The sequence below is a fragment of the Quercus suber genome, unplaced genomic scaffold (assembly GCF_002906115.3).
Source record: "Quercus suber isolate HL8 unplaced genomic scaffold, Cork oak 2.0 scaffold_192, whole genome shotgun sequence".
NCBI lineage: Eukaryota > Viridiplantae > Streptophyta > Magnoliopsida > Fagales > Fagaceae > Quercus > Quercus suber.
Genome location: NW_027069650.1, coordinates 1,033,305 through 1,057,848, shown reverse-complemented (window position 1 = coordinate 1,057,848; position 24,544 = coordinate 1,033,305). Strand labels below are relative to the sequence as shown.

At 31.8% G+C, this 24,544-nt stretch overlaps 2 protein-coding genes across 4 annotated transcripts; one reads left to right on the top strand and one right to left on the bottom strand.

Annotated features, from left to right (window-relative positions):
• Positions 1-633: 633 nt before the first annotated feature.
• On the bottom strand, positions 634-5,570 carry LOC136069833 (serine/arginine-rich SC35-like splicing factor SCL30A). Of its 2 annotated transcripts, none has more exons than XM_065778865.1 (6): positions 5,392-5,570; positions 4,306-4,467; positions 4,044-4,121; positions 2,993-3,157; positions 1,425-1,574; positions 634-1,069 (listed from the first exon to the last, which is right to left on the bottom strand). In XM_065778865.1, the coding sequence occupies exons 2-6, from the start codon at positions 4,446-4,448 to the stop codon at positions 856-858; spliced, it is 750 nt and encodes a 249-aa protein (XP_065634937.1). In that variant the 5' UTR covers positions 4,449-4,467; positions 5,392-5,570; the 3' UTR covers positions 634-855. The 2 variants fall into 2 exon arrangements, with proteins under 2 accessions (XP_065634937.1, XP_065634936.1); XM_065778864.1 differs by having other exon boundaries at positions 1,425-1,577; positions 5,392-5,569.
• A 575-nt stretch (positions 5,571-6,145) lies between these two features.
• LOC111991074 (transcription initiation factor TFIID subunit 7) lies at positions 6,146-10,991 on the top strand. 2 transcript variants are annotated; one of them, XM_065778863.1, is made up of 6 exons: positions 6,146-6,278; positions 7,736-7,858; positions 9,051-9,184; positions 9,277-9,396; positions 10,125-10,196; positions 10,682-10,991. In XM_065778863.1, exons 2-6 carry the CDS (start codon positions 7,738-7,740, stop codon positions 10,841-10,843), a joined length of 609 nt encoding a protein of 202 aa, XP_065634935.1. In that variant the 5' UTR covers positions 6,146-6,278; positions 7,736-7,737; the 3' UTR covers positions 10,844-10,991. The 2 variants fall into 2 exon arrangements, with proteins under 2 accessions (XP_065634935.1, XP_065634934.1); XM_065778862.1 differs by lacking the exon at positions 6,146-6,278 and adding an exon at positions 6,869-7,013.
• Positions 10,992-24,544: the final 13,553 nt, after the last annotated feature.

Genomic DNA, 24,544 nt, shown 5'->3' with positions numbered 1-24,544 from the left:
GAATTGATGCTTGCTTAGTTGTAAAGTGAAATGCTGTCCAAACCAAACGTCAAAAAAGTTCTTTTCCTACTACTTTATGGTCCCTTTTTGCAGCTGACTTTGGCAACAAAGATCCCTGTTCCAAGAAATGCAGTACACCATCAGTAGAAACAGAGAGGAGTATCAAGCATCCTTATCGGGGCCTATACGATAAAATGGCAATGATGAACAAAAATTGAACACATCATAACAGAATAACACAGATAAAGAGATTGTCAAGGATGGAATTATCAAGTTTCTTCAGTCATTGGCCATTTTTCTTTGTTCCATCTCTTTCCTCCTCCTCTCTTTCTTTATTAATTTCTTTCTTTTTAATGGCTTATTTGGCTTGGGGGCTCTTATGCATAAATTGAAAATCATAAATTCATTGTATTTTTTGATAGTCTTCTCTTTTTTAGAACTTTTAGGATGAAGTGAGCCTAGACAATTTCACCTGATTAACATCATCGCAAGATTAAACATCACTGGCCACTACATATAGTCATGGCTTTTAGTCTGGTCCTGTAGATTCTGTAGATTCTATACCCTCATTTTATATTTGCAGTTTTTATTTTTTAATGACATAGCTGATGGCACATGTTAGCAACTCTAGTCTAATGGTAAACAGAATTTGAACAACACAACTTCAACATACAATATAGACTCAAGATTTTCCAAAACCGTACCTAAAAGAAGCAAATTCTCCTAAATTATCACAACAGTACCAGAATCTAGATCAAATTCATGGAACAGTACGACATCCGACATAAAATTGATGGAAAGTGCAAGCAAAATCCGACAAAGAGCTAACATAACAGTAGTCTTCTTTCAAATGGCTCACTGACTAGGAGACCTATCTCCGTTTGGTTGCCTTGAGTACTCTTCATTGTTAGGACTTTGGCTCCGGCTCCGACTCGGGGCGGCCCTGGCTGGACTTTGGCTGCGGCTCCTTGAGCCATTATAGGGTGGAGAACGTGAATATGATCTCTCACGACTCTGCCGAGAGTATGATCTTTCTTGACTGTGCCTTCTGTCGCGGGGTGAAGCAGATCTGCATCAGAATAAGAAACCAACTTTTTAATGGAACAGATTGCAAAAGGTAGAGGATGCCAGTTTGGGCAGCTATCAAGTGATATTAGAAAATATGAACAAATCACAAATATAGTAAAAGAGCCACACACGTATCTATGTAAGTAGAGAGAGAGATCAGTGAGGACTGAAACACCAACATATAGACTAGCAGAGCAAAGGTTGATTCTCCCTATACAAAAACTCACCTCCCCTTTAAGATCAATTACAATTATAAGTATTTTCCTACTCAAGTCAAGTACCCCCAATTTTGAAACTGTGTATGTCACATTATTAAAAGAGATAAAGAGTCAACGGGGATTGGCTTCATTCCATACCTTGAGTAATTCCTTCGTTTGGGGGCAGGGGAATAATCACGGCTTTGGGAACGAGATCTTGCATGGCGTGGAGGTGGAGAACGGGAATATCTTGGCGAGCGAGAATAACGTGGAGGTGACCGTCTTCGATCATGATATCGACTCCTACTGCTGCTATAAATGGTCAAAGCACAAATGCAACTTAGAAAAAGAAAATGATAATGGGATTATTCTAACAGATATTTCGATTTACAACTGAAATAGTTATTTGTGATGGTGCCAAATGTAACATTATGAATGCAACTATGCATCCCTTTAAAACATTAAATCCATATCAGTTTGCAACACTTTCAGAATAAAATTTGTAGAACTCCAAGCATTTCCCATTGTGGTATTGTTGATAAATAAAATTAAGGAAAGTAATATTAGAACTTAATGTATTATTCATCTCGTATACCCCTTTATACTTGATGGATCTTTTCCAGATCAATAAAATTTATTACTTATCAAATAAGGAAAAGAAATTGATAACACATAACTAGAGGGACACAATACAAGTGCCAGGCTCCTGCACATTCATACTCTTTTATAGGTGTCTTGTTGATTGGCTATATCAATTAGGAAATTTTGAGGCAAAGAGGCAACTACCACCTATAACGGGTGCCTTCTAAAACCACACTCAACTACAAAAAGGTGTTCAAAGATTTCAGCTCTACAACATATGTCCCTGAATGATAGATAAAAAACGAAAGCCAAATAAAGATATTTTGATAATGTGAACACCAAATTAGAGAAACCCTCCCAGAATTATAATAATATATATCTTTTTTTTTTATAAGTAATAATAATACATATCTTAAACAGGCTATATTACAATTTTTCCAACTTTTCAAAAACTTATCCAAAATCAACATCATTTTTCATTCTGCTTATGGCTAAGCTTCACACAAGTTGAAAATTATGACAGCAGCATATGTGCTCTCAACACACAAATACTATATATGTTCAGATGAATCAATTTCAATGCATTCATCTGAACATATTCTAAGCTTGAATCACAGAAAGCATGAAATCATTTTACTCTAATACCATATGTAACAATGAGATTGATCTAAAAAACTCAGAATTGCTTTATGAAAGCTCATTTCCAAAAGTGTTGAAATTGCACCAAATTACTTCACTTTTGAGGATATCCATTCCCCCCCCCCCCACCCCCAATCTTTTTGGCAATTAAAATGCACAAGCCGCTTTTATGATTGAATATTCTCTAATCATAGTCCCCTATCCAGCCGCTTATATAAACAGACACACATACTCATATATATATGACCTTTTATGGTAAGAAAATCTTTCACGTTTAGTGTAAAATCATAATTCATCTTTCTGAACGAATATTGAGCCAATTTTTTAACATTCAAATGGTCGCCTCACCAAATGCTTTCACAAGGTGAGGCCTCTCTACAGTGTTTTCACATAAAGAAAATCTTAACAAATACATAATTATATAAATATTTACAAAAAAAAAAAAAACATATTCCAATGAAAATTAAGTACACAACATGATACCCAACAAACAAGAGGCACCTTACCTCACTCTCTCCCTTGCCCTCATATCAGATGGCTTCTTCCTGTTCTCCTCTGCAAATACAACAGTCAATTCACGGCCAAGAAGAACCTGACCATCCATATGATACTTAGCTTCTGCAGCATCAGCAGGCTCTAAATATTGCACAAAACCAAAACCACGGGGTTCCCTGCAAAAATAAATGGGTACAAGAAACAGGGGAAATAGAATACTGTCAAAATATGGGCCATGCTGAAGGGCATAACAAGGAGAGGTTCTTTGCACGCCATAAACCTTACTAATGAAATTGTCCAAAATAATCCCCAGTAATATGGAAGGTCATGATAAAAAAGCAAGCACTAGGCTGCTGACCTTGCAAGTGTCAGTTTTAAGATGACTTGAAATTCTTCAAGACTTGGAACATCTTCACAATGTATTCAAACCCAACTTCCTTCCAATCTTCATTACCCATTAACATCATCTTCAAAAGAACTCTAACTACTTGATTGTTGTCTTCAAAACTTTAGTTTCACTGTTAAATCTCAACAACTTCAATAAAAACACTCAACTAGAGATAAGAAAGAGTAGATAATGAAGAAAAAGGCCCACAACAAAACAGAAACTAGGAAGAAGGAACTTAGCACGGTGGGCAGGTGGGCCACATTTCACAAAACAATTTTTCAAATAATGTTAGAATGTCCAAAACTTCTAAAAGGGTGACGATTTTGAGAAATTTATATTATTTATACCTATGTTTCCTCTTCATCCAAGATTGGGAATGAAACCCCACACACACAAAAATATTACCACAATTCAAAGACATTCCCAAAAGCAGATGCTGAAAAGTAGATCAAAGTTTTAATTGATATTTTTTTCCAAAACTTGTACCTTTATGCAAAATGTTAGTAAACTTTTTTTTTATAAGTTAATGTTAGTAAACATGCCATTGACTCCACAAACAAGGAAAAAAAAATACTTGGCTTTAAAATTCCATTTAAACTTATGAAAATCGAATATACAGATATTCTTGATAGCCAAGCTAGTTCAGCTCTTATTGCTAGTTCACATATGCTCACCCAGTATAATAATCCTTTGGCAAGTAAATGTCCTTGAGACTACCGAACTGCCCGAATGGTCTACGAAGGTCCTCTGGCCTGCATAAAAGCAAATGTTAGAAATAAGTGAAATGCCATAATAGAGAATTAACAGATAATTAAAAAAATCCTTTTGATCATAAACACTTACAAAGATGCCAAGGAGTCCAATAGCAACTGATTTCAGGATTATACCAAGAGCATTAATTGATAAAAGTAGGTATAATAGCTAATCAGAACAAACCTACAATCATGGCGAAGGTTACGAACAAGAAGGCTAGTAGGGCCATCCCTACTACGACCACCATGGCGACCCCTAGGGCTAGGGCTTCGTCCTCTCCTGCCATAACCCCTTGGCGGTGATGGGCTATAACTTCGTCCCCTCATTTATAGAGAAACGTTATCCCTACAATCAATTTCAAGAGACCTGTTAAACGATGAAACAACAAAAATAAAAAGACAACATGGTAAAGTAACAAAAACATCACACATTTAGGCACACATGACAAACTCAAGCTACAATCTCAGATGTCTACATTAGTCCCAAAGCTTGCAAGAAAACAAAGCATTTAATTCTAAACCAAATCTTTAGATAATAACACGCGTATACCACAAAATGTAATTTCAAATTAGTTACGAAATATGCTGGAAGACCCATTGTACTTCCTAAAAATGTTTTCCTAGAGCAAAATAGTATAACTTTAGCGCATCCCTGAGTAATTAATGGTTGTTTTCTTTACAAACCCATCATATATTCCAAGAAAAAAGCTAAAGCTATAACAATTTTACTACAAAAAGCTTAGCAATTATCCTAATTAGTGCCAAATAAACAACATAATAAAATAAAATAAAAAATAAAAAATTCTTAATTACCTTTGTGTATTGTGTTTAAAAGTTGACCCACATATTACATACATATTCGAACACATATATGCATATACTTATGAACACATTATAACACAATCCAATTTTAACACAAAAGATTAAAAAAAAAAATTAATTTTTCCTAATCTCCAACATTATCAAACACAATACAAGCACGCGTTTCAGAATTCAGATTAAACGAAATTCCAATTACATTGAAGCTAAACCCTAGAAGTAGAAAAGCAATAAGCTCCAACCATAACAATTCAAAAAGAAAAACACATTCATACTGTATAAAAATTGAAAGAGAAAGAAACATAATGCATAAAAAAACAAAAACAGTGGTGGATGCAAATTAGTCAACGAAATTTCAACTCGAATGAAATTGAAGAATCGTGAAAATAGGGGGCACAACATAAACCCCTAAACCCTAACTAGAGAGAGAGAGAGAGAGAGAGAGAGAGACCTGAAGAGAGAGAAAAGGCGAGGGTGGTTGAGAGAGAGAGAGAGAGAGAGACCGGAAACGGCGGCGTTTGAGTGCGTGTCTGCAGCTGAGCCTGAGAGATAGAGAGAGAAGACAATGCTAATCTAATCTCTTACAGAAACCCTAGAGAGTAGAAGACTAATATTAATGTAGTAATACTGTAAATACAATGAATGTATTTCATTCAACTGTAACTCTCGCGGTCTTTTCCTTTTTTCTTCCTTCTTCCCAGCGTGCCCCTGCTCTTACACACACAATTACAATACTGCCCCTCTTTTTTCTTTTCTTTTTTAAGAAAGTTTTACCTCCGCTCTCTTTATCTTCGTACAAGTTATGTTTAAGATTAGCTTATTCTATTTAAATTAAAAAAAAATTATTGAAAGTATTATAAATAAAAATAAAAGTGAGCTGAAATAGTACAATAAAATTTATAAATAATATTAAAAAGTACATTAAAATTCACAATTAATAATAAAAATAAACTAAAAAATAAAATAAACTGAATTTTTAAGTTTGAGCCAAACTCACACTAAAATTCCCATTAATTTTGAAAAGTACTGCATTTATAATATTTAAACGACAAATGATGTAATTACGTAGGATTAGTTATTATTAAGTCCGATATCTCTGGTTAAACTCAGATCTTTTGTTCGACAGAGGCTTTACCGTGCCCTTGTCTTTCATGCATAATTACCATATTGCCACTTGCCTATAAAAATAACAACAACCGAACCAACGAACACCTTTTATTTATCCAAATTTTGTTCCAGTCTATAACCTCTTTATTTGATGAAGCTCTGAGGGCACAAAAAGAACTGGCCTGGGCTCTCTCATTTCGTTTGGAATTCGTGGAGTTTAAGGTTTTTGAGGTAAAAATTTGTGGATAATAATTTTGAGCTTCTATTAATCTCTGCGTTATTTTGTTGTTGTTTTGGGTCTCGCTCTGGCTCTGGCTCTAATAAGCTTCAGAGAAAACTGTATACTTGATGTGTCAATTGGGATTATGGGATTAGGTTTTCTTTTATCTTTATTTGTCGTTTTTGTTAGATGGGTGTGTGTTTTGTTAAATTTCTCTATGTTTGATCAATGAAATCTTATAGTTATAGCTGAAGTTGAAAACTTGATTTTTGGATGTGGAAATGTGGAAAATCATCAATTTGGTCTGTTCGGGGGGGGGGGGGGGGTTTTATAAATAATAATAAAAATAAACTAAAAAATAAAATAAACTGAATTTTTAAGTTAAAGCCAAACGTATACTAAAATCTCCATTAATTTTAAAAAGTACTACTTCCATAATATTTACGCGACAAGTTATGTAATTACGTAGGATTGGTTGTTATTAAGTCCGATATCTCTGGTTAAACTCAGATCTTTTGTTCGACAGAGGCTTTACCGTGCCCTTGTCTTTCATGCATAATTACTATATTGCCACTTGCCTATAAAAATAACAACAACCGAACCAACGAACACCTTTTATTTATCCAAATTTTGTTCCAGTCTATAACCTCTTTATTTGATGAAGCTCTGAGGGTACAAAAAGAACTGGTCTGGGCTCTCTCAATCTCTCATTTCGTTTGGAATTCGTGGAGTTTAAGGTTTTTGAGGTAAAAATTTGTGGATGATATTTTTGAGTTTCTATTAATCTCTGCGTTATTTTGTTGTTGTTTTGAATCTGGCTCTGGCTCTAATAAGATTCAGAGAAAACTGTATACTTGATGTGTTATTTGGGATTATGGGATTAGGTTTTCTTTTATCTTTATTTGTCGTTTTTGTTAGATGGGTGTGTGTTTTGTTAAATTTCTTTATGTTTGATCAATGAAATCTTATAGTTATAGCTGAAGTTGAAAACTTGATTTTTGGATGTGGAAATGTGGAAAATCATCAATTTGGTCTGTTCGCGCGGGGGGGGTAGCTCTTTCATTATCAGTAAAAGTTTTTGGATTTTACGGGTTGGGTTTCACTTATCTGCGTTTTGATTATTAAAGTTTTATTTTTTATTGTTATTTTTTTTAGTTTCTTTTATTAGGCATATGGAATTGAAATTTTTGGTTCATTGCCTTGGAACAAGCAGTGATTATAATGCTTTTATAATTATTATTGATTGGTAATTGTTTTTGGCATGTTTTCTCTCTTTCTACAATTCATTAGTTTTTTTTTTTTAATTGGTATATGTTATCTTGTTTTGATAATACTATAATGATATGAATGCAATTTTAATCTAAAATGGTTGGGTTTTATATTAAATGAAGAAAATTTTGATTTAGTTGATTTGGGCAATCAGTTTTTTTTTTTTTTAATTTGATGGAATTTGGTGTTGTTTCTGTAGTAATGGAAGAGCAGTTTATACTCAGAGTTCCGCCTTCTATTGCAGAGCGATTAGACCGTCTTTTGAGTGAGAATGAAAATGCTTCATCTTCTGAAGACAAGTCATTGGATTTGTCATTTTCCGGTGAGAATGTGCTCTCCTTGGCCAAACTTGCTTTTTATAACAATTTACGTGATGTTCTTGAAAGCAAAATTTAACTAATCTGAATCCAGATTTTTTTTTTTTTTAAAAAAAAAAAGGGGAAGCAAAAATTTGCATAGATTTGATGACAATTGACCATATCTAAAGCAAAAAGACGATGCTTTAGGACTGCTATGCATTCATTGATCATTTATGTGCCTAATGGGCTGTTTTGTTCATTAAATCTTGCATTCCCATCAAAGCTCACATTCCCAAAATCTTGGATCATTGGAATCATATTCCTAGGAATACAAGATTTAGACATTTGGTTTGCCAGGCATGGTAAGTGCAACCAATGATATTTAATTGCAGCACATAATGAGTAACATTACACTTTAACTTCTTGTTATTTGTTAATGATCGAATGTTAACATTTCTATCTGTACTTTTTGATTGGTAAGTTACACATGCTCCTAATGGGTCTTGAACCACAACCTCAACCTCCACCTAAGACTCATAAGGAGTTGCCAGTATAGCTAGAGCTCATTGGCATATGCGTGTGTGTATTGCTAAAGAAAGTTGTTAGTTTGTTCAAATGTGTTTCTGTGGAAACTATTGGTTAGTTGCCTCTTTAACTCCCCCCATCCATTGGGGAAAAAACAGCCTTCTTTCTGTTACTTTGTTTCATAAATTGAGGAAGTTACTTCTAGCCTTTGATTTGGTGTAAAAATGTGCACTTATTGTAAGTTAGGTTGCAGCTACAGATTCCCCCCCCCCCCCCCCCCTCTCTCTTCTTTTTTTAACACAAAGAAATGGTTTCCTTTAAAGAAGTTGCCTAACTGAATGTTTTCAATTTAAGCTTCTACTTTTTACAAAAAATTGTATTTTACTCAAATTGGAACATTTATCTTTGTAATTGTCCTTTGTTCCCCTCCGCATCAAGATCCCCTTCTACACTTCTTTCTCTATGTTGTTCCAAATTTCCATTCACCCTTTAGAATTTGTTCTTAGATTGGAAAGTAATATCTTTTATTTTGTTAAAGTAGGCTTTGGAAATATACTTTTGTTAACGTAGTTGGTCTGCCTGGTGTAAGAGCAAACAGTGAGGGAAAAAAAAAAAGATTTCATATCCAATCATTGTTGGTTGATCTACCTTCTTAGTCTAATTGTGAACTGAAAAAATCTTATGTTGCAGAGGATGGGAGGAGTGGCACATTTGTCATTGGCAATGATCGTTTTCCAGCATCTCTCTTGGAGCTTCCTTGTGTTGTGGAATCATATAAAACATACGATGACAGTGTGTTGATCAAGACTGCAGATGTTGGTCAGGTAGAGTGCAATTTAGTGCTATTGTGATTGACATAATTAAAGACAATATTTTTTCTTCTAATGCAACTGTATGAACTCCTGGGTTGTAACAGATGATTATGGTTAGAGAAGCAGATGATGCTGCTCCAGATGTGGTGGAGTACAGACATGGTCTCACCCCTCCTATGAGGGATGCTCGAAAGCGGAGATTTCGCAGGGAACCAGATCTAAATGTAACTATTAGAGTTACTTGTCATTTTGCATTAGCATAAGGGTATTTTTTATCATGACATATTTCTCTAATATAAATAGTGCAAGACTAAGATATAGTACTTAGGTGTTGTTCCTTAAGTTCCTCTTTTAAGATTCTGCCATGTGAATTTTTTTACATGAGATGAAAGTGTATTTTTTAATTAAGTAGTCACATGGCTAAATCTTAAGAAAGAAACCTAAGAAACAACACTTAAAATATTATACCTAAATTTTGTCCATATAAATGTATGCTAAAGTGACGGAGTGATTAATGAAGCCCTAAACCTTTTCTCAAATCTCTCTCTCTCTTCTCTTCTCCTTTCCTCTTTCCTAACTGTAATTTTACAGTTCAACCATATCAAAAAGTCATTGTGAAGCTTTCTCTAGTAACTTCAAATTATATTGAAGGAGAAAGTAAGGGGAACAAAAAATCTACTATTACCCTGGCATAAGAATTTTCATTTCTATAATAATGTTTCTGTAATTGTAGAGAAACTTTTATCAAAAAGGAAACTGTTAGTAGTAAGAAAAGTTGCATTATGCATGTAATTTGTGTGCAATATATCTTCTAATAAGAAGTGACTGTTTTATCAACATTTATAACTATGTGAATTCTGGGGTTTCTTAGGATGTTATTATGTGGCTTTCTCTTCATTTTCCTTTTTCAATCTGATGTCTGTTCTGACGGAAACTTTGTCACATTCTGCAGCCTGAGCTTGTACAGCGTGTTGTGAAAGATATGCTGAAGATCAATGCTGGTGCAACAGCTGAGAATGTTGATATCCTTTTATATTATGTACTTTTACATAATTGAGTTTCTAGATTCACAAGTATTTTTAAGCAACACATACAATTTTACTAGTAGGGAAGTAGTCTAAGCTATGAATGTTGGCTTAAAATCCAGCAGCTGATTGGGGTAGTATTTGCAGTAATGGCTGCCAGTTTGATTTGAATCCTAAGATACATAGAGAGTGGAATTGAGTACCATACTACAATTGGAAACATGTTATGATGCTTTGGTATCTTTGTTTTCAAACGTCTAATTCAATATGTCACTAAGCTGAGTGTGTTAGGTCAAGGCACTTGGTACATGTACATTGTTTCTCAGAAAAGCACAATGCTAATAGTTAAAGTTTTCCTTCTTGTGAATGATGGAATCAGTTATGTGCCATGACATAACACACTTGGATTGGCAGCTGTTGCAATGTGAAGATTTGCATACCATGTTTTCATATGTTGATAATTCCTTGACTGAGTTGTGCACATGCTGAAATTGCTGAGCAAGAGGAAGATGGAGATGGAAGCGTTCGTAATGCAAGCAAAAAACCTGTGCCTGCGCCTGTGACAAAGGCTGATGCTCCAGAGACTGGAACAAATGTTGGGGAGCCTGACAGAAGTGACTCCGACGAATCAGACGACTCAATTTGACTCTAAGCCGGTTTTAGAATTTAAAATATGTTTATAGGAGTAACAAGAGTTTGTATCTTGAAATTTGACTGTTTAGTTTGAATATTTTGTTGAAAATATCTTAAGTAATATGGTGGTAAATTAAGAGCACTGCTCAAGTCTGCTTGCACTTTTTTTTGTTTGCTTAATTATTGCAATCAGCAATTCCTTGAGTAAGAAATCAGGATTTTTGAATGCTGATCCGGCTTGTCCAACAAATTTGCAATCCTATATGTGAGGTCAGACATATGGACTGCCTACTTTTGTAGAAGTTAAAGTTAGCTCTCCCTATAAAGTGTCATCAATCTCTGAAGAATCAATTAAGTTATGAGCAAAACAGTTTTGGAGAAAACTCTCTATTTTGATGTCTAGAACTCCCAATTCTCAAAGCCAAGTATTTCCCGAACACTTCACTCTTGGATTGCAAAACTAAACCAAAAATAAAGTGATTTGAATGGAGCCTGATAGGATTGCTTACCGGAGGGTCTACAAAAATACTTGTAGAGTTAAATTGCCTTGTAGATTTTACTGTATAAGATTTCCCACGGTCTACCTATCAGAGAATAACAAGTGATGGACATCTGAAATCATAAGTGTCCATGTATTTTGCAGTGAAGAAGACACTTGATCACCTTTTCATTCATTTTGGTTTGGAGTGTCTCGTGCAGTTTGTTTTGGCTGTGATCTTAATTAGAACTAATTACATAGAGCCAAGCTTAATCCTAGATTATTCAGGGGAAAAAAGACTGAATCCTAGATTGGTTGATAAGCTGGCTTTCCTAATTTGGCTCTGATATGGTCAGCTGGGTGAGTTGAGCTTTTAGCCAATGCAATAGGTTCTTTTTAGAAGAACCAGTGGTGTTAGAAACTTTCTCATGACAGAGACCCTTGACATCTTCATCTTCTTACTTCTGATATTAAATATACAAAGGGATTGCTCAACAATGTCAAAGTGAGCCTTAGGGCCACAACATAAATAAGGAGGCTTTCTAGCTTGACAAAATTGTCTGAAATAACTTTCATGACCCCCTAAGTGGGAGATAGGCATGCTTACATAGAAATCAGGATGTTGGATTTTTGGTGAATATTTTGATTCCACTGTATTAAAAAGTGTGTTGAGTGTGTGATTACAAATCTGGGCCAAACTGGGGCTGACCTTAAGCTGTTTTATCTCTAGATTTTAACTTGGGCCTGATCAAAATTTCACAAAGTCAGTGACCATGCAGTATACAGCCAATGTAGATTGGGTGAGATGAGACATGCTCCTTGCATGGCAAAGCCAGCTAGTATTCTGACTATCATGCTCGAAATTCTGGAACATGTCTTTAACTCAGTTATACATTCCCATGTGCTCCAAAACCCAGGATGGTACAACTTCAAAAATTAATTGCCAGATCTGATTTTCCGTAGTACCTTATCCTGCCTTTGTGCCCAGTATATGCTCATGTGCTGTAACAGTCTATTTTCTAAACCTTGGATTCCTCTGCATTTTGCAGTAACGGTCATTAATTGTGAGATTTGGACAACACTAAGTGTACGTTTGGTACATTGAATGAAGATTACAAAAGGTTTTGTAATCTTTATTACTAGTAATAAAATATGTTGTAATGTAATAACTAAACATATTCATTAGTTTGGTTGTGAGTTATAACATTAGAATGAGACTTAACATTTATTTTAGGAAATTTCTTACTCATGAAATTATATCTCCTTAAAAATTGTTATTTTTAAATTTAAGAGAGATATGTGTTTTTTTTATGATTTTTTATTTTTATAATTGTTAGATGTATATAGAAAGTTTATTTATTTGGAAATATATTAAGTTTTGAAAATATTACACTTACTAAGGAATAGCTAATACAACCTTTTAAAAAGAAATAATTATTCCTCATTTTGAAGAATAGCTATTCATAAGGAATGATTATTACTTACAATAAAAACATAATCAAACTAAAGAATAACTAAACCATATGAATAACTATTACATTACAATATCTATTACAGTCTACCAAACATGCCCTAACTGTACACTTATTGGAAGAAGATATATCATATTATAAAGCTTTATATCATATAAGAGTAGCCCTGATCCCTAAGGCCTAAGGATGATTTCATTTTTTTTGGTGAAAATGTTCACATGGGTTTGAGCCTAGAGAGTGTGAACTGTGAAGAATTGTTTATTTTAAGCAGCTAACTCTTGATTGCATCCTTTGAACTAGTGAGACTCCATGCATATATAATAATTATTTGAAATCTCTAATGCTATCCTCTAGGGATGGTTGTCGGCAAGTGGCAACTTGTCATTGTGAATTATAAATGCCAGCTTGTTCATTAGGTATGGTGATGGAGCTCTGAGTGTTGACCCTATCCTGTGAGCTTGAATCACAACTTATCTGCAGAACCCTTAACTACCAATTTGATTTCCTACCAAATTTCTTATTGAATATTTCTGGGGTTTTTAAAATATAAATCGTCAACTAGGGTGTGCATGGTCCAGGCATTTGTTACAGTTTTGAGTATGAATCTGAAGCCCATAATCTATCATGTGCTGGACTGTGTGCAGCTCTACTTGAGACATTATGAAAAAAAAATGGACTCAAAAGTTAGTTTTTGCATTTTTTGCTTCTTATTTTGGGGGCTGAATAATGTACTTTATCATATTATGTGGTTTTATTAAGAGCTTATAATGAATGGTTTATATAGCATAAATTGAAAATTATTATTAAAAAATAATAATGATAATAATAATAATAATAATCTGTATTTAAAATTAGTTCAACCACTAAACATGTTTCTGCTTTGTTTAGCTGTAGGTGTTCTGATCACATCATGCGTGCTTCTTTGCCATTGTATCTACGCATGCATGCTGCATAATTGCTTGATGTTTTCTTAAATTTTTATCATAAAATTATATTTTTTTTTAAAATCCAACAAAATCAGAAAACATGTCTATAATTATTACATGGACAACCACTGAACATCTTTTTTTTTTGGGTTTCGTGCATCTAATGTGCTCACTTGCCATTGTATATTATAACAGTGTCTCTGAAACCAACAATGCATGAGAAAGCCCCAGTATCCAACCTAGGTAAAGAAAAGAGAGGGGAAAATACAAAGCTTGAGTAGTTGATGAGCATAATTACTATGTATTTTCTACTTCTACAAAGTCAATTTTTAGTTATAATCAACTTGGTGTGTTCATTACTAGTAATATGTCTGTTTTTAATGGGTAATTTCTTAGTTGTTATAACTTAAATTTTCTAATTAAATTTGAACAGATTTATGTATTGACCAATCCAGAAAAGTGTTATCTTTCTCGTTGGTGTTTTTTTTTTTTCTTTCTATGTGAAAAATAATTTAATTAAGGATAATTAAATTGAATGAAACCATCTGTTGAATTTAATTGAAAATTGTAAGGTACAACACCAAATAAACTATACCAAAATTTTATCATTTTTAAATATAAATATGTGTGTGTAAATATTTTTTATTGGTAAGTTGCACACACATCCAATGAATTTTAAATCTATGCTTTCATCCTTTATTTTACTAGTTCAAATCTATGTTCTCATCCTCTATTTTATTAAGCAAGGTTAGGGATACAAATTTGATTCATAGTTGTTGATATGGTATGTTGTAAACGATACATATTAAAAGTGGTGTCAATAATAGATTCAGATGGAAGTAATGTTGTTGCAATCATAATAAGTTATGTAAACAGTTGGGGAACAAATCAAACATATACATTTCTAGCATTACTCGTTTATTATTATAAAACGAGTATTTTATTAGCCTTCAAATATAGAGAAAGTCAACAACAACCTATTGCAAGACCATTGGCCTAATAACTTATTGGTGCTTCATCTCTTCCTTGCAAAGGAGGAGATTTGTAGATTGATTGGTACTTCAATTGTTAAAAAATAGCACACACACAAACGCAAACTTGTTGGAAAGATGTGTAGGAGGAATTGCAAAGTAACTTGAAGGAAATTGATTTTGTGGGGGTAATGGGAATAAAATGGGTTTAGAGTGAATATGCCCAAGCCCTAACCACAACACAACTAGGGTTAATGCTGGCCCCAAACTACAGTCAGTATGATAATCAAAATGGTTTTCAAAAAGGGGGACATTGAGACTCACTTTTTTCGTAAAATTAATCACACGTTTGGATTAGTTTTAAAAAATATAGTTGTACCTTAAAAAAAAGTCGTATATAAGCAAGTAAGTTAAAAGGTTTTAAACAAAAAGCTAATCAAAATGTCATGATAATAATTTTCATTGTGGCATTAGCATCACTCTTAGAAATGTAAGACTCAAATGTAATTAGCTTGTTGAATAAGAGTGGTACAAAATATAGGACTTAAAATTGGAAGTGATGGTTAAGTTTTTTGAGAGTTGTTGGGCAAAAGGAATAGAAGAATGAGAAAAATGCTTGACTTTTACTTCAAGGATTGAATGGGGTTCGTTACTTTCCTTGCCTTTATCTGAATCGAGAGGGACAAGTTGAATGAGTCATCCTCATTCCTTAACTAGAAAGGTTGATTTGTCATAGTAATGTGAAACATTTTGGGCGTCTAAAATGGTTTAGAAATTTTCCATAGGAAAAAAAAATTTGGGCTGACCATTTCCCATTACTTATTTATTTTTTGGTCTTGTTATTTGACAATTGACTCGAGTGCTTGTTTGACAAGTTGTAAGCTACACGAATCACAAACTTGCTTGACAAGTACTTAAAGGGAGGGGGGATGGGGTCCAATTATATCCCAAAAATTACAGCCCTTTTAATTAAGTAATAAATGGAATAGAACAATAAATTTCACTATTTTTTTAATAAATAAATAATATTTTTGGCATGTCGTATTTGAGTAGGTATATGTGAAAATAATATATGTGATAGGCTTATGTAAAAGTGGTATTCCAATCATACCCCCACCTTTTTCTTTTCTTCTTCTTTTCCCCTAGAGTAAGATTTATAAATTATTAAAAAAAAAAAAAAAAAAAAACCCTACTATTGAATCAAAAGAATTGTTTTTTTCTTCTTCTTTTCCCCTAGAGTAAGATTTATAAATTATTAAAAAAAAAAAAAAAAAAAAACCCTACTATTGAATCAAAAGAATTGTTATTTTGTATGATGGGCATATATAACGTACTTTTCACACCAGGTGGACTTCATAGATGTTATATATATCCGCTATATTAAATACTACATTGAACCAAAGAGTTATACGGTACTACTTGAACTAAGCGGTTTTGATGATATTCTAATAATAGCTTATGACCTTGAGAAATAGTAAAATTTTGTAACCATCATTGCTATAAATTATTTACTGGTGTATCAATAAATAGAAATTGACTTTGACTACATCCTATTTTCCTAAGTAAATGTGGTATAAGAAATAGTACCTTAAAATTGGCCATATAAGGCATTTGAATGATAACTTTTCTTCTAATACTACGAGAGCTTGTGACAAAATCAAGTATTCAAATTAAAATAATTTCACTTCTAGTTCCATATATGATGTCTTAACTCTTAACCTACCTTTGTAAACAAAAATAATAATATTGTTGATAGTTCCCTAGAAGGTTTTGAATTGATTTTTCTGATTTTCTTTTTTCTTTTTTCTTTTTTTTTCCAATTGATTGACCACATCAAAATTCATGCTTTCATTCAACATTCAAAATTTTTACTCAAAAAATTTAAAAATTCAACATTCAAAATTAGTCATAACCTAGTGATTGACTTTCATGAAATTCACTTGGAAATCTCAAAGCAAAAGAATTGTTGATGTGAATTGTGAATCAAGGTAAAGAAGCCGACGCTGCACCAAACCGACTATAGCTCTTGTAGATAAGACAACCTTTTTTGTCTCTAAACCCAATATGGTATCATTTAATCTGTGGAGCCCACAGTAGCTAGCTACTACCTCAACTACCGTCATCACATCTGGGTGATGCAAAATGGACGGTGATGCTGATGTTTCTACTTCTGTGGGGGGCCTCCATCCTGAATAGTGAAAAACACCTTTTTGTGGGCCATGGTTACTCTCTTTATCAGCCTACCTTGGTTCAAACACAAGGCCAATGAATCAATTGATGTTTGACCAAAAAGGTAAGGACTAGGGAGAATATTTTGTTTATACAAATTAAAGTCCTGAGAATATTTTGTATATACAAAAAAAGGAATATTTTGTGTAAATGGTCCAATTCTTTTGATGTACTTCCAAGTTCCAACACCTAAAAATGTACATATTTTTCTCCTTTATAATATAAGAGCTTCTCCAAGAGCATCAGTATGGCTTTTATTAGCTTAAATTTGGAGATTTTGAGTACTGTATATGCTCCAATAGCTTCGGCATAGCTGGATTTTTTTTTTTTGGTTAATGAACAGTAGCCCATCAAGTTTGATGGGCTACTGTTCATTCTTCAAATACATTTTTTCTATTATAATAATTATGTGTTAAATAAAAAAATGTTGAAAGATATGTAGTTGTTAAAAAATAAATAAATAATAAATGAAAAAATAATATTTAAATGAGATAGAAAATCTGTTGGAATGTACATTTGAAAAAGTGGATAGATAAAGGTAAAAGTCACTGTTCATTCTCGAAACAGTACAAAAATTTGATGAATCTGCTGGAAATGCTCTAAGACAATGCAAATTGAGAGATAGACCATTTGTGTTTTTTTTTTTTTAAGTAAAATTCAAATATTTTGTATGTTCGATTCTTGACTTAAAAAATATTACTATGTTTTTATTTATTTATAATATAAGACATAGTAGAGTGAGTGATAGACTTTTTCTTTTTTTTTAAGCGAATCATAAATCTCACAAAACTAGGGCCACTTTTATAAGTTTTGAAAATGATCATCATGTTTGAAAGATGAGTAGATAGTGCATATATTTAGAGTGACAAGCACTATTACATCTCGAGTCCTCAATGGAGTTAGTAGTTTTTCCTCCTATATCATTTGGCGGTTTGATAGATCTGTTTCAATGATTTTTTTCGAAGAATTTTTCACCCATTGATGATGGGATGGCCCCATATTCAATTAACTTTCCATATTGTGTCCTTCCTCAAAAAAAAAAAAAAAAAAAAATTCCATATTGTGTTAGCACGATGAAATTCAAACCAACCACAACCCTTCACCTATATGGGTTTTGGATCGATTCGAATCCTTAAAATACATACCCCTCTATGCATGACTTACCATTCTTATAACGTGTGAGAAGTCAAGATGAAACGTACCTATTATGGAAGAGATAATATATATACATACCCCTATATATATATATGACACTTAAATGTTTATTTTAAAGAAACGTTAAAGGCTTTTGTTAACGGATATTATTTACCAATTCATTAAGGAAGTATCTATTAGGTTCCACTTGAATTGAGAAATAACAAAAACAAAAAAGGTAAATTAAAATATAGATTTTTTTTTTATTAAAAGTGGTTTGTTTGTCAATAATTTCTTTTTTAAAAATAATCAACTCGATTGTATTGGGCCTCTTATCCTTAACGAATGGAGAAAATCTTATAACATTGTCACAAACACCCTTATCATGACTTGTGGGGGGTTTGAGTGTTATAGTATTATTTTATTTCATTATATTTTAACTTATGGTAGGTTGACAATTTAGTTTATTGGGAAAACGTTTATTAAATTAGTAGAAAAACCCTAATGAATGCCCTAACCAAACCTGGCCTATTATAAATGATACAATTTGTAGGGTTAAGAGCCCAAATCATATATTGGGTCTTGGCCAAGAACGTGAATGGTCTGAGAATTAATAAATAGTTATGAGGGATTCTAATTTAGAGTCTCATAAGTAAGGAATGAATGGAAGGTGGTCCGAGAAGGAACTCCTCTTTGGATATGATGAATGCAGCTCAAGTATGTATTCTAGCAATTAGAGTGACCCTCCAAGAAGCTCTAGTGATAGGGACGTGCCTCATGAATATACAAGAAGGAAGGAAACTCAAAAATATCTAAGGAAAAACTACTACCACCACATTAAACGCATTGCAGCTACTTTTCTAGCCGTATTTATGTGGAGAAAATCCCTGAACAGTATTGTCTTGGCTGCCACAACTCATAAAAAGTCAAAAATGGTGTCTGATGGGACAGACACTTAAGTAAGGGCTCAAATGATCAATAAGTGTAGGATTAAGATGGTCTAATGGGATTTATATAATGTAAAAGACCCTTCATGAGAGTGAGATTAAAAAAAAATACTGTAGCAATCAAAGTTATATTTGTGATCAATTTAATTGATTCGTGTGAAGATTTAACTCCTCGGACAGTGAATTCATTCAGTTCTATGTTCCTTTTTCTTCCTTGATCATCTTCTGAATCCATACTAACTGTTGTCAAATTCATTAGGGCCTAGTTCTTTGACCTATTCTCCACAAATTTATTGTACTAAGCTCACTGAGCCAATATCTCTTACATTTTAGGGCTTGGGCTGCAAAACGTGCCCTTACACAATTAATATATCAAAATTACCACATATCTGAAAAATATTTTAATAAATGTTAGGTTGCACTCAATAAGAAGGAACCAATCAAATTCCTCAACATCAAAAAATAAGAAAAACAAATACCCTCTTAACTAAATACTTGCAATTAAATACGAAAGTTAATTGATCTTTGTTTTTTTAAACTTACCCTGAACTCATGACTTTGACACTTAATTAACTGGATCCAATATACTTTTAGCAAAAGTGACCTTTTAGAGCATTCGAATCAAATCGTGAAAAATTACTGTCTATTTTAGCATAAGAACCTTTTTTTTTTCTTTCTATTTTACATATTTACTTTTCAAAACACCCCACGTCAGATTATATATTTTACACTGCATTTCATTAAAATATCAATTTTTTTTTCACACACAACAACCACCACCATCCAATCTCTTCCTTTATCCTCAAGATATGTTAATAAATAATAATTAACTAAATACAAAATAAATAGTATCAGTGCAAATTTATACAATTAAAGTAGAAAACATGTAAATTTACATAATTATACATAGATTGATGTGGGTTATTTTTAAACAAAATTGTATAAATTCTACACTTTTTTCTATTATACTAGTATCCAGGGATGCACTACTGCGCACCCTTAGTGTGATGGTCATTCCACAAGTATAAATGCTTGTGGGGTGTGAGGGGCAAGGGCTGAGAAGTTTCTAAAATGAAACTTCACACACATATATACTTAGATTATACTAGAGTATAAATTTTATCTTATATATATATATATATAAAGCATCCAGGGATGCAAAAAAAAAAAATTAAAAATTATTTTGCATTTTCAAACACTACATTATCTATTTTACCAACTTATTTTATAACTCACCCTACATCTCAATTTTTATTTTTACCTACAACCCAATAAAATAATAAAAAGTAATCTTCTCTCTCTCTTTCCTCCCGCTCTCTTTTTCTATTCACACACAACCATAATATTAAAATAAAATTTTTTTTTAACAACTTATGAATAGCAAGCATTAGCACTGGGGTGTAAAACCCTCCGATTACTATTTTAGCAACCTGACAACTCAAATTGAGCTTCACCCAAGTGTGGGTTGCTAAAACTTTTTAGCAACCATGAATAGTAATGTTGTATATACAGCATTACTATTCATGGTTACTAAACATAAAAGTAAATATAAAAGTAAATGAAAGTACAAAAAAAATGAAAGAGAGAGATGGGAAAGAAGAGAGAGAATGAATTGATAGGGTAGTTTATATTATTTTATTGAATTGTATGTAAAAATAAATATTGAAATGTTGATAGTACTTTTAAATTTTTTTTTTTTTGAAGAGAAAGTACTCTTAGATAAGTTGGTAAAATAAATAAAATAGTATTTGAAAATGTAAAATAAGTATTTTTTTTTACATTTCCAATGGTTAGTGCTCTCTGTTTATAGGTTGCAAATTTTTTTAAATACACAAACCCAAATGTAATAAGTTTTGAATATCTTGTAAATTAACAACCGGAGGAATTTACACCTTCAACGCTAACGACCCAGAAAAACACGAGAAGGCCCAACACAACAACAAAAACACAAAAAGGAGGAGTTGACGTTTAACGTAGCAGTGGAATTAGGAATAGGAAGAGTGAGACATGGTTTGAAAAGACAGATCCAACAAACGTCAACAGAATAATCTAATTAAGCTGACTATGCACAGTATTGGTACAACAAAAAAAAGTTGAATTAAAATAATAATAATACCATTCTCAATAGTTTGACTTTTACGACCTACAATTTTTTTTCCGTCTACTTCTGTAGTATATGTTTGTCTAGTGTCCACTTTCCTAGTTTCTTGTGCATCACGAAAATATTAATACACTCAAACACAAGTAGTACAATTTTGAGAAAGTCCTAGTGGTTTAAACTTCAAAATTTGTATATAGAGTCCTTGTACACACAATACAATTAAAACACGTCGGTGCCGCTTGGTGAGTCACGTATAAACGCGTTTCCATTTGGGTTTCTCAGAGGCTTCACAGTAAAAGCAACACACACACAACCACACCAGCTGTCCTATTATTTATTAATGATCCGGGGACCGGAGTGCCTTCCAGCCTTCGTTAGGTGACGGTTACCCTCTTTGATTATGTGGATTTTTAAATTTATATATATATATATATAATTATTTTATAATTCAATTGTTAAATAGAGATAGATGATATTGAAATTTGAGTGTATTTGTGGAAAAAAATATATAAAATTTTTAGTTAAATTTACAATACTCCTTGGCCTTGTGTAAAGATTTGATAAATCATGGTATTTTCTAACATTATCCTTTGTGTTTGTTCTTTATCATTATATCAACGTGCTTAAGTAATTATGAGAAGAAAATTTAGTCCCCTAGGTTGATTTTAAGCTAAATTAATCAAGTTGTTGATTTATTAACCAATTATGCTAGTCACCAATTATAAAACAATAAGTAATAAAGTAATTAATATAACAATTAGAGACAACCTCCATATGGCTTTTCTTTAAAAATGTTCCCTATGTTATAAATAAATAAATAAATAAATATATATATATATTAATAGCCAGAAATTAGAGAAAATTTAATTAGACTTTAATTGGATTCTCAATTTTAAGCCGTATGTCCTATTGAATTTTTAATTTTTGTACCAAATAAATTATTGAGTGTAAAAATCAAAGAATTCAAAGCCAATTAGATTCTAAATTGAATTTCATTTGAAGTCCAATTATGCGCCATGTATCCATTTTATTTTCTGATTTAAATTTGGTCATATATTATACCCTGTACATAACTTATTGACATGATCCATGATTAGCTCCAATAAGTCATTTGGACACTTTCGTCTTGAAGTGTCCAAATGAAACTGAAATATTGCATATGTTTTATATTACACATGACATTTTCTTTAATTCGAGGTACCTTGCTATTATAATTAGGAAAATATTAAAGCTATTATAAATTTTTTACAAATTAATATGATAATAAATAAAATTGGTCACACTTCAATAATATAATTAAAATTTTTGAATTATTTTGGACAAAATTTAGTTACAAAATTGGTTGTAACCTAAGGCTAAAATTTCATTTAAAGAAATTATCATTACTTCATATTATGAAAATCTAACCGTTGAATTGTATGTTCTTTACACTTGTAATAAACATGCCAAATTTTGTGTTAATATGATATTATTTACTATAAAATCTATAAGTTTATATTTTATGCATAATTTTAAATTACAAATTTTTACAATTTAAACAATTTATTGATGACATAGCTATTGATATTTAATTTTCTATAAATTTTGCAAGTATGGAGGATATAAGAAGAAATGTAATCCAATGGTGGATTTGTCAAAATTCACCTCTAATGAAAAGATATTAAATAAGACTACAACCAATTTCAGTTAAATTTTGTCCATTATTTTTTATTGATAATATATCAATTTATAAAGGTTTATATAATAATTTTTGCAATAAATTATACCTAAAAAAATTTGGTTAGATTATTCTAATCACCGTATTTAAGATATTCAAAATATTTTATAAATTGATAATATGGTAACTTGAACTTAATCTATCACCCCAAATATCACGTACAAGTTAAAGTAAAAGTCTAGCACACTTATGCTCAACATTTTACTACACTTAGTATAATAATGCAATTAAAGTAATATTCATGTCAAATCTAGATAATTGACAAGAAACTCACACCAGCTGTCCTATTATTTATTAATGATCCGGAGACCGGAGTGCCTTCCAGCCTTCGTTAGGTGACGGTTACCCTCTTTGATTATGTGGATTTTTAAATTTATATATATATATATATAATTATTTTATAATTCAATTGTTAAATAGAGATAGATGATATTGAAATTTGAGTGTATTTGTGGAAAAAAATATATAAAAATTTTAGTTAAATTTACAATACTCCTTGGCCATGTGTAAAGATTTGATAAATCATGGTATTTTCTAACATTATCCTCTGTGTTTGTTCTTTATCATTATATCAACATGCTTAAGTAATTATGAGAAGAAAATTTAGTCCCCTAGGTTGATTTTAAGCTAAATTAATCAAGTTGTTGATTTATTAACCAATTATGCTAGTCACCAATTATAAAACAATAAGTAATAAAGTAATTAATATAACAATTAGAGACAATCCCCATATGGCTTTTCTTTAAAAATGTTCCCTATGTTATAAATAAATATATATATATATATATCTTAATAGCCAGAAATTAGAGAAAATTTAATTAGACTTTAATTGGATTCTCAATTTTAAGCCGTGTGTCCTATTGAATTTTTAATTTTTGTACCAAATAAATGATTGAGTGTAAAAATCAAAGAGTCAAAGCCAATTAGATTCTAAATTGAATTTCATTTGAAGTCCAATTATGCGCCATGTATACATTTTTTTTTTTCTGATTTTTTTTTAATTGTACCTATGCATTAGTGCATATGTACAGGATTACACACTAGTAACAATAATAATAATAAAAGAGATTGGTAACAAAGTGGAAACCTATGGGCGCATTCAAAGGAAAACCCGTTACAAGAGTTCCCAAGCCCTAAAAAGAAATTCACTAATAAAATTGAAGTTGTACACTTGGAATCATAAATTTGGTCATATATTATACCCTGTTCATAACTTATTGACATGATCCATGATTAGCTCCAATAAGTCATTTGGACACTTTCGTCTTGAAGTGTCCAAATGAAACTGAAATATTGCATATGTTTTATATTACACATGATGTTGATTTATTAACCAATTATGCTAGTCACCAATTATAAAACAATAAGTAATAAAGTAATTAATATAACAATTAGAGACAATCCCCATATGGCTTTTCTTTAAAAATGTTCCCTATGTTATAAATAAATATATATATATATATATCTTAATAGCCAGAAATTAGAGAAAATTTAATTAGACTTTAATTGGATTCTCAATTTTAAGCCGTGTGTCCTATTGAATTTTTAATTTTTGTACCAAATAAATGATTGAGTGTAAAAATCAAAGAGTCAAAGCCAATTAGATTCTAAATTGAATTTCATTTGAAGTCCAATTATGCGCCATGTATACATTTTTTTTTTTCTGATTTTTTTTTAATTGTACCTATGCATTAGTGCATATGTACAGGATTACACACTAGTAACAATAATAATAATAA